Source organism: Palaemon carinicauda, chromosome 34 (assembly GCF_036898095.1).
Source record: "Palaemon carinicauda isolate YSFRI2023 chromosome 34, ASM3689809v2, whole genome shotgun sequence".
Classification (NCBI taxonomy): Eukaryota; Metazoa; Arthropoda; class Malacostraca; order Decapoda; family Palaemonidae; genus Palaemon; species Palaemon carinicauda.
This window is the reverse complement of record NC_090758.1, coordinates 13417214-13428572: the sequence shown is the minus strand read 5'-3', so window position 1 is coordinate 13428572 and position 11359 is coordinate 13417214. Positions and strand designations below refer to the sequence as shown.

The 11359-nt window shown below is 36.9% G+C and overlaps 2 protein-coding genes across 2 annotated transcripts in view; both read left to right on the top strand.

Moving 5' to 3' along the window:
- The first annotated feature begins 257 nt into the window (after nucleotides 1-257).
- On the top strand, nucleotides 258-2035 carry LOC137626716 (uncharacterized). Its single transcript, XM_068357724.1, has 3 exons — nucleotides 258-436; nucleotides 741-908; nucleotides 1888-2035. Exons 1-3 carry the CDS (start codon nucleotides 258-260, stop codon nucleotides 2033-2035), a joined length of 495 nt encoding a protein of 164 aa, XP_068213825.1.
- Nucleotides 2036-10918: 8883 nt separating this feature from the next.
- LOC137626715 (uncharacterized) overlaps nucleotides 10919-11359 on the top strand; it is a 4324-nt gene continuing 3883 nt past the window's right edge. Inside the window, exon 1 of the mRNA XM_068357723.1 lies at nucleotides 10919-11115. Within this exon, the coding sequence (XP_068213824.1) occupies nucleotides 10919-11115 (197 nt within the window). The remainder of the gene's footprint in view (nucleotides 11116-11359) is intronic.

Sequence of the window (11359 nt, the reverse complement as noted above, 5' to 3'; positions counted from 1 at the left end):
TGGTGAAAGAGTTTGAGTATCACCTTGATCACCAATCTCTACTAATTAGGGCCACCCATACTAGGTTGGTATGGTGTCAGCGACCAGACGAAAATCTCCCACCATCACCAATCCAGTGGCCAGCATGTTGATGAAAACGGCCCAAACCCAAGACAAGACCAATGACATATCTGAGGCCTTTGTCCTGCAGTGGACTAGAAATGTCTATATTTGTTGTTATTGATGTTATTGTTATTGTTGTTGTTATTGTTATAGATATGGCGTCCATCGTGCAGCCCCTGAACACAACCATAGTCAATTTCTCCAGCTTCGTGGGCGTCCCTATAATCACGGAGGCCGATGGCGATGGCATTCCAACGCCCAGGAATTTGCCTGCAATGCTGTGCAGCATTACACTCTACTTGGATGTTATCAAACAGCAGAGTAGAATGAACAGGTAGATAAAGAGTCTCTCTCTCTCTCTCTCTCTCTCTCTCTCTCTCTCTCTCTCTCTCTCTCCCCTCCCCCATTTCTATATCTGTGGTGTGTGCATATAAGCCTTTAGAATTTGCTTGAATTTACCTCATACTCTCTCTCTCTCTCTATATATATATATCAGTGGTGTGTGCATATAAGCCTATTAAATTTACATCCTGAGAGAGAGAGAGAGAGAGAGAGAGAGAGAGAGAGAGAGAGAATCTATCCAATAACTGAATAACCAGGTAATTAAACCCATGTCCTCGTTATGTCCAACACAACAGGAGATTTGCAGACGATCAACTCTTCGTCTACCATTGGCTGGAGTCCAAACTGACGCGTGAATATGGCGTCGACGGCAGATCCTGCCTCCTCAGATTCATTTGCGAGGTCCAATCTTTCCCAATCCGAGATTGGACTGTGATTGGAGAGATGATCTCTACAGTGTTCACGTAAGCGAGAATTTGTGATGTCTATTGGCCTATGCTTCTTTGAGCTATCGATCACCAATGTGGTGTAGCTTTAGCTTTGTTTGAATAGCCCTACCAATGGCAACATAGTGTAGCTTATTCTAATATCACTACTAATTCCCGCCGTAGTCTAGTTACAGCATGTTCAAACATCCCTCTCAATCCCCAACATAGTTACAACTTGTCCAAACATCCCTATCAATCCCCAACGTAGTTACAGCATGTTCAAACATCTCTATCAATCCCCAACGTAGTTACAGCTTGTCCAAACATTCCTATCAATCCCCAACAAGGTTACAGCTTGTCCAAACATCCCTATCAATCCCCAACATAGTTACAGCTTGTCCAAACATCCCTATTAGTCCCCAACATATTGTAGTTTGCTCAAACATTCCTATCAATCCCAAACATATTGTAGCTTGTTCAAGCACCCCTGTCAATCCTCATCATAGTTGTAGTTTGTCCAAACATCCCTATCAATCCTCAACATATTGTAGCTTGTCCATATATCACTATCAATCCAAAACAAAATAAAACGACAGTGAAGGTCCTGTAGAGTAGGGTTCCCCTGCTGTATGGGACCGGAAAAGCAGCCGTCAAAGTAATTATGTAGAAAGATGTCTAGGCCTATTTCTTAGAGAATTCTATAGTGCTGTTTTTATTACAGGAGATTATTAAATGTTAGTTATTTTACTCTGAGGTTTGTTTGGCTTAATTTTGTTTAACATATGCATTATTTTAAGTATTTAAAAGAGCATCACAACCAAAGCAGTGGCCTCCCCAGTAAACAGCTTAAACTTACGGTCCCAGCTGGGATCGATCTGTCGCTATGCGAACGCGTTACTAATGTACTAACATTTCCCAATGAAAAGCCTTTATTATTCTTATTGAAAGCCTGTTAAGTTTTATCAAAATTTAGCAAATTTGACACTCTCTCTTTACACTCTTCTTGAATTTCCAGGCCAAGAGAAGGGACGGGAGGCCCCATGTTGGAGTACTTCGAAGCATCTGAGATTGGACGAATATCTTCTTCTTCCTCGTGTTCTGAGCAGTTTTCCAATTCCTGTCCACTCAGCATTTTCAACTATTTTGATCAGATGGTCTCTTAGTTAATCAAAATCTATAATTTATTGCGTTACTTTTTAAATTCAATAATATATTTGTTAACCTGATGTTTGCTGTCTTAAACCATATACTGTACCTAAAGGTAATTTTATGATAAACATACTTATGAAATGAGAATAGAACCATAAATTTATCTCCTCTGGAGACATGTATATTGATTTTTTATTAATCCTAATTTATCAAAGCCATAATATATATATATATATATATATATATATATATATATATATATATATATATATATATATATATATATATATATATATATATACTGTACATACATGTGTATTTGTTTTACTGCAGTTAAAATGGCTTTTTTATCATTACAAAGGCATATTTTTGCCATCCTCAGACCCCATAACTTTTTTTTTTTTTTTTTTAATTTGAATGAAAATCAGGATGAAAAAGTGAAATGTCAAATAAAATGTATAGATAAGGATATTCCGTGAATTAAAGGGTGAGACAGTTAGTGACTCCCAGAATACTTAGAAAAGTATTTTGTAGAATGTGGCGTGAAGCAAAACCTGGTGAATGGGAGCTAGGAGTGTTGGTGAAAAAAAGAAAAAATAAAGATGATGATGCTGATGATGAATCCAGTTCAATACTCCTACACCATCCCCAATTGTTCTATGCATTACAAAATCCATGAGAAGAATAGACAACATAGGTGGCAGCACATTCCCTTGGAGTACTCCACTGTTCACTGGAAATTCATATGATAGGACTCCACTAACATTAACTTTGCACTTGCTATGCTCATGAACAGTCTTTATCAAATTTACATATTCAAGAGGAATTCCATAATAACGCAGGACTCTCCACAAAATTGTCATGTGCATACTTTCAAAGACATTTTCATAGTTTACAAATGCCATCAAAAGTGGATTCCTATATTCTACACATTGCTGTACAACATGTCTTAAGATGGAAATTTGGTCAGTGCAACTTCTACCTTTTCTAAATCCTGCTTGTTCATCTCTCAGTTTTTCATCAATCTTTCTCTCCAGTCTCTTTAGAATAAGCATACTATATATTTTGATAATAACAGGATTGATAATAGGAAATTAGCTGACCTAGAGCATGTTGATGATGCTGTCCTTATTAGCAGAACACCGCAGAATTTGCAATGCTTGCGTACCAGAATGCATGAAATATCACATGAGGTTGGGCTCATGATGAGAACTGAATATGCAATGGGAGATGGAATATCATTGGAAAGAGAAAGGATTAATGAGATTGAATCATTTAAATATTAGGGAACTATGATCTCTAGTACAGGGTCCTTAGAATTTGAGTTTACTGAAAGATTAAAAAAAAAAATAAAATCAGACAATGGCTGGGTTAAGTAAAATTTTGAAATCAAATCGCCTAAAATGACATATAAAAATCAGACTATATATCAGTTTAGTGAGATCGGTATTACTGTAAGGAAATGAGTCATGGTATGACAATGAAACAATCTCCAATAGATTTAGTAGATGTGAGAGCAAAGCCCTCAGATGGATATTGCGAGTTAGATGGCAGGACAGTATTAGAGATGAAACTATAAGAGAAATGACTTGATTACCTTCTGTAGATAAGATTATGATGAGGGGTAGATGGAGATCGTCTATGCATGCTCTTCGCACAACCCAGGAGACAATAGTTCAGCATTTAACTAGGCTCCACAAGTTTCGAGAGGCGTTTGAAGACCCAGGCCCACTTGGCTGAAAACTGAAGTGTGAAGCAGGAAATAATGAATGGAGAAATAGGAAACTTGAAATCTCTAGATAGAAACGACTGACAAATGAAATGAAGATTATGACGCTTACCCGCGCAGCGTATGGTTTACTGTAGAAGTGACCATATGATTAACATATCTATAAATACATCTATAAGGGAAAGGCCGTTAAGCCCTTTACCCTAGAAAAAGTTGTATTATTTTCATATTATTATTAATGTTCCATATGTTGTTGGGGTATTAAAGCCAACACTTGTTGTTGGCACGGGCCTTTCCCTTGGTTGGCCCGAAAAGTTCCATATGTTGTTGTTGGGGTATTAAAGCCAACACTTGTTGTTGGCACGGGCCTTTCCCTTGGTTGGCCCGAAAAGTTCCATATGTTGTTGTTGGGGTATTAAAGCCAACACTTGTTGTTGGCACGGGCCTTTCCCTTGGTTGGCCCGTAGATTTGGTTGGCCCGTAGGAAGTTCCATACATAAAACGATGACCTACTTCCCAGAACTGTTGAATTATCCATTATCATAGTTTGTTTTATGCTAATAATTCTGAAATATTATGTTATCTTAATGAAAAACATATATATAAAATATTATTTCAAATTTAAAAAATTTCAATAAATTTGTCTGAATGAAATATAGGATTATAAATTTATTTGACATTTTTAACTGCTTGACAACTCTCTCCCCGAGGGACTATCAATGGATGTTAGGATATCAGCTGATGTGATAGGTGCTGAGTAGCTTGGCGAAGTTGCAAATGAAAACGGCCCACATTTTATAAGTTTCTGTTCAACAAACAATCTTGTCATTGGAGGTTACTCTCTTCCATCACAAGTACATCCACAAATATACATATGGACTTCACCATGTGGCAATTACAAAAATTCAAATAGATCACATTGCCATTAATAAAGAGAGAAGGACTTTGATAAATGTAAGAAGCTAGAGAGGTGCAGATATGGTTCATGATCACCAACTCCTCATTCCCATACTTAAATTAAAACTAAAAGCACCTAACAGAAATGTAGATGGAATACAGCTAAGCTTCTAGAAGATGAGCCCAGATAAACATTTGCAATTGAATGTAGGAATCGATTTGTTGTCTTAGAAACTTTAAGAGACGAAGAGAAGACAATGAAGAATGGTGTGATATGAAGAGCATATATTAGTCAGTTGTTAGTGAAGGCTTAGGACATGCAGTTACAAGGAGAAAGCCATGGATATCAAATAATACTTGGGATACCATAAAAAGTAGACAAAGACAAAATTATTTTTGAAAGTTTTCGAGGAAGTAATGAAAATTAAAAGGTAGAGCATGCTAAGTATTCCAGTATTGATAGCGAAGTCAAAAGATAAGGTAGGAATGACTGGAGAGAATATTCAAACAGGGAAGCAAATGAGGCTGATAAAGCTATAATTTCAGGGATTGGCTATGGTGTAAGAATTGCTCATAGAATTATTAATGAAATCAACTGCGTCAACGAAGAAGAAGCACATGCCCATCAAAAAGAGAGATGGATTAAACAACAGGAGATAAAAAAAAAGCAACGTTGGATGGAATACCGTGGTGAGGTCATGAGTAGGAGATGAAAGGGAATATGATTGATATACCTGAAACTGAGGAAGACCTTGATTTGCCCATGAATGAATTCAGTGTGTTTGAAGTCAAAGCTATCGATAAAAATTCGAGAGATGGAAAGCCCCTGGATACGATGGAATAATTGCCGAGACGATACTGGCTGAAAATGAAGTGACCCCTAGAATTCTTAAAAGATTATTTTGTAGAATGTGGTATGAAGAGGTAAAAACTGATGAATGGGCGCTAGGCGCCAGCCTTCTCCAGAGGGAAGGCTCCTGATGTACCTGTACCTTGCTATGAGATTGAGGAAAGCTATGGTCCGCAATTACCCAGTCTGAACGCCACTTGATTTCCTTACCAGCTGTAAGAACATCGCATATGCTGAGCACAAAACAACCAGCATGAAGGTGCCCATCCTACCGTTCCTCAACCATGGGATATGGGGATCCTTCCCCATTGAAGATTTTGATCCTGAGCCCATGAGGTGCTACAAATGCCAGCACTTTGGGCATCCTAAGGAAGACTGCAGGAGCCCCACGGTCTGTGGCATCTGCAGCCAAAGACACCCCACTCAGCAATGCATCGAAGCACGCAAAGAAGGGAGAGAAACCTTTCCTAAGTGTCCCAACTGTGCCCGGCCACACCACGCCTGGAACTGGAGGTGTCCAGTGCCTAAATAGGGTCTTAGCAGAAACGACCTACCCACCAACAACCATACCAACAGAAGCACTGACTCCGCCACCTTCTTCTGCAACAGCAGCAGCACTGCCACAGGCAACCGAGTAGCAGAGAGTCCCACGTTGCGAGCCAATTCATCAGCCTATCATCGCACCTGTTCCAGCCATCATTCCTCATCCAGTTAACCCTACCGTACCTACAACTTCTTCCCAAATTCCTTCTTCCTCTCCATCCCCCCCCCCCAAAAGCCTCTCCCCTAACCCATCCTTCATCCACCATGTCGACTCTCTGCCCCTGGATGAAATCCTTTATCCTTCACCTTGAATCCAGAGTCTGCACTCTGTTTAAAATCCCCCTTTGTGTTCAGACTCCTTTCCAATCCCTCCTTAGTCCCCTAATCTCACCCCTCCCCTCAGCAGAGATAAGTTGTTTTAACTTAAAACTGTTCCTTTTCTCTTCTACTAAAGGTCCTTCACTCCTCTCCCAGTCTCTCCTACTTACTGGGACTTAGTGCTACCACTAAAACTCTTCCTTTTGGTTCCAATTGGGCCTGGTTTTTTGGTCCCAGCAGTTACGCTCTCTGGGCTGAGCCGCTGCACCTCAATTCCAAGTCCTGTGCTTGGGTTGTGCTGCGAGCAAAATGGTAGGCCTGATGGGTGAAAATGACATTGGCAGCTATGCTTTTTGTGCTGAGCGGCTGCCTTAGAGCACAATCTGTGTGTAATTGGGGGCTATGCTTTTTGTGCTGAGCGGCTGCCTTAGAGCACAATCTGTGTGTAATTGGGGGCTATAACTTTATTCAAGAGTCCCCATCCAGGGCTAAGTCCCCGGGCAATCTGGAACGAATGAACCAATGGGGTTAGGAGTGTTGGTGAAAATGGCAAAAAATGAGACCTGACTGATTACAATAATTACAGAGGCATCACACACTTAAGAATATATATAGTTGCTTATTCGAAGGAGACTGGAGAGCAAGATTGATGAAAAACTGAGAGATGAACAAGCAAGATTTAGAAAGGTAGAAGTTGTATTGACCAAATTTTCATTTTGAGACATGTCGTACAGCAATATGTAGACTAGAAATAAACTTTTGATGGCATTTATGGACTATGAAAATGCCTTTGATAGTGTGCACTAGCCAATTTTGTGGAGAGTCCCGCATTATTATCGAGTTCCACATAAATATGATTATGTCTGTTCATGAGCATAGCAGGTGCAAGATTAATGTTAGTGGCGTCCTATCAAATAAATTTCCAGTGAACAGTGGAGTACTTCAAGGGAATGAGTTGTCACTTATGTTGTTTATCCTGCTCATGGATTTTTTAATGCATAGAAGAGTTTGGGATGGTGGAGAAAGATTGGATTGGATTGGTATCAGGTAATTAGCTGCCCTAGAACATGATGATGATGCTGTCCTTATTAGAAGAACACCACATGACCTGCAAAGCTGGCTAACCAGAATGCATGAAATATCATTTGAGGTTTGGCTCAACATAAAATAGAAGAAATACAGAGATGATGAGAACGGAATATGCAATGAAAGATGAAATATTGTTGGAAAGAGAAAGGATTAATAAGGTGGAATCATTTAAATATTTAGAATCTATGATCTCCAATACAGGGTCTTTACAATTTGAGTTTAATGAAAGATTGAAAAAAGGCAAACCAGGCAATGACTAGGTTAAGTATAAGTTGGAAATCAAATCGCCTGAAATTACATATAAAAATCAGACTATAAATCAGTTTAGTGAGATCGGTGTTACTCTATGGACATGAGTCATGGTATGACAATGAGACAATCTCCAATGGATTTAGTAGATTTGAGAACAAAGCCCTCAGAAGAATATCGGGAGCTAAAAGGCAGGACAGAATTATAAATGAAACTATAAGAGAGATTACTCGAGTGCCATATGTGGATGAGATCTGGATGAGGGGTAAATGGAGATGGTTTGGGCATGCTCTTTGCACCCCTAAACTTTCAACTGGGCTCCACAAGACACTAGAAGAGTTGGAAGGCCCAGGTCAACATGACTGAGGATTATGAAGCAGGAAAAAACCATGAATGGAGATGTATTGAATTAAAAGCTCAAGATAAAGACGACTGACGAAATCTAACTGAGGTCCTTTGCTTCAAAAGGCGTATGAGGAGATGATATTATATATATATATATATATATATATATATATATATATATATATATGAATAAATAAATATATATATAAATATATATATATATATATATATATATATATATATATTACTTAGGAAAATATTATTATTATTATTATTATAAACATTGGAAACCCACATAATTCATAACTATTAAAAGGCAAAAAATTTAAAAGAAGAAAAAAGAAAAATCCATAGCTAATTATTACACAGCATAAAGTTGAGAGAGAGAGAGAGAGAGAGAGAGAGAGAGAGAGAGAGAGAGAGAGAGAGAGAGAGAGAGAGAGAGAGAAAATTTTAGCCACTTTTCATAACTTTCCAACTTTCACTTCTTTCAAAATAATATTTTTTTGTTATAAATTCTGGTATTATTATTATTATTATTATTATATTTGAATCTAAATAATTCTAAGGTAACTTTTCATGTCAAATTAAATTTTGTATAACTAAAAATTACATTATAATTATACATCTTTTGCTCTTCGAGAAACTACGGTTAATGACGATGCATAATACTTACCCTACTTTTCACTTAAACAGAGACGTCATTTAAGTAACCAGCCCTTCTTAAATAAGTAAAAATTATCTTTGACAATTGCTCAAGAGGTGGGCGTGAAAAGGTAAGACTCTCGAGTTCCGCCATGGGCGTGTGGGCGGAGTTTATAAGAATGGGTGGTGTGTTTTGTGGGTGGAGTGGAGGAATCAGTCTGAAGGTAGATCTATCAGTGTTGAGTTTATTTCTTAAGATTTACTAAAGTTTATTTCTCAATATTCACTGAAGTGTATTTCTCAGTATTTACTGAAGTGTATTTCTTAATATCTACTGAAATTCATTTCTTAAAATATAGGCCTACTGGACGATATTTCAAAACTGTTTTTTAATATATAAAGTCTCGTAAGTATTATTTTCTTCTAATCTATATATCTTTTATATGAAATTGTCCATATATAAATTTCTGAACGTTGATATATTCTATAAATTATAAACTGTATTAAATATTATTCTTTTTCTAATTTATATTTCATATGAAATTATTAATATATATATATATATATATATATATATATATATATATATAATATATATATATATATATATATATATACATATATATATATATATATATATATATATATATATATATATATATATATATATATATATATATATGTATGTATGCTAATCATTCCCGAGTTATTTTAAAATTAAACTATAAGTTTACATTAAAGATAGATTAAAAAATACCTATGTTTTAAAAGACTTATTGTGATTTTTTGATTTTTTATGTCATATTGAAATATTTAAACACTAAATAATGTTAAAGATAATGTTATAATATATATATATATATATATATATATATATATATATATATATATATATATATAGAGAGAGAGAGAGAGAGAGAGAGAGAGAGAGAGAGAGAGAGAGAGAGAGAGAGAGAGAGAGAGAGAGATATTAATTGAACCAATAAAAACCTACTATTCGTTAAACAATTTTGACTTAAATAATATTTTCAAAAATATCGTGATTGTTAATTTCCATTATTATTATTATTATTATTATTATTATTATTATTATTATTATTATTATTATTATTAGCTAAGCTACAACCATGCTGGGAAAAGCAAGATGCTATAAGCCCAAGGGCTACAATGGGGAAAAAATAGCCCAGTGAGGAAATGAATCAAGGAAATAAATAAACTACGAGAGAAGTAATGAACAATATATCATATTTCAAGAACAGTAGCAACATTAAAATAGATCTTTTATAAAAACAAACTTTAAAAAGCGACTTAAATTAGTCTGCTCAACATATTCTTTTCCTTAACGTTTATAGATTTATCTGTAACAATGCATAAAAGTTTGAAATATTCTGTATATGTCTTTTGAAAATAGCATGGTAGAAAACTTATTTTATTTGCTTATGAAAAATAATATGTAAAATATTGTTATTCGAAGTATAATGAACGTCAAGCTCTCTCTCTCTCTCTCTCTCTCTCTCTCTCTCTCTCTCTCTCTCTCTCTCTCTCTCTCTCTCTCTCTCTCTGTAGACATACAGTACATCATTATAATTCTAAAATCAAAATTGCTTAGTATTTTTTATATAAATCTTATGAATTGAAAAGAACAGTTTTGCGGTTACATTATCTTAAAAAAAAAAAATACAAAAACCTACTCTTTTTTTTCTTTCATTGGTAAGGACTCTTTCTGGCTACAGTTCTGTGGCTAGTTGAAATGAGTGAAATATGATGAGGTCAGTTGTAGGCCTTTGGATTGGACCCTACAGACTAAGACCATCTTTGTCCAGAGAAATACCTGGTGCAGCTAGCCTTAAGCCAAGCTAGTGGACCCAGCCCTGAGGAAAGCTAGTGCACATGGCCCTAAGCCAGACTAGTACACCTAGCCCTAAGCCAAGCTAGTGCACCTGGCCCCAAGCCAAGCTAATACACCTAGCCCGAAGCCAAGCTAGTACACCTGGCCCTAAGCCAAGCTAATACACCTAGCCCTAAGCCAAGCTAATACACCTAGCCCTAAGCCAAGCTAGTGCACCCAACCCTAAGCCAGGCTATTAAGACAGCACAGTCTTCCTTATATGTAGTGAAATAACTTTATCCATTCATACAGAAATTTTAAAATGTTCATTTTTTTTCTAATCAATGTTATTACAGTGAAATCCCTCAGCAGAACAAGTAAACAACTACCTCATAGCCAACACCATGACAATCGACATCTTGGCCAATCCAAACATAGTAGTGAAGCCGCTCAGGCCAATCTGGTACCTCACAGCACAGCTCTCTGTTCCTCTGAGGGACAGAGAGATAGACGCGGTGCACCTATCCTCAGCAGTAGCCTTCGTGTTCCGCTTGCAGATTCAGCTGTACGACGTGTTCAACAAGCAGTCGCGACGTGGGAGGTGAGTTTCGCTGAGAGTAACGACACCGTTTCCAATTTTACTTTCCTCTGCTCCTCAACAGGTTTGGTATGTTGCCTTGGGACTCTGCGCAGCCCAGATAAAGGAAGTTTACTTCAAAGGGTCTTTTGTCACACTTCTGTAAATAGCTTTACCGTCCGAAGCACAGAACCGTCTCAAGAATATGTCGACGCTGGGGCAGCAAACGGGCACCATTTTTGTCAGTTACTCTGCTCCCTTATACCAG

What these genes read in the sequence shown, in the direction of transcription:
- LOC137626716 (XM_068357724.1), top strand. Translation starts at nt 258, where the DNA reads ATGGCGTCCATCGTGCAGCCCCTGAACACAACCATAGTCAATTTCTCC. An exon ending in CAGCAGAGTAGAATGAACAG is followed by an intron (nt 437 to 740) that starts GTAGATAAAGAG and finishes CCAACACAACAG; the next exon opens with GAGATTTGCAGACGATCAAC. An exon ending in ATGATCTCTACAGTGTTCAC is followed by an intron (nt 909 to 1,887) that starts GTAAGCGAGAAT and finishes TTGAATTTCCAG; the next exon opens with GCCAAGAGAAGGGACGGGAG.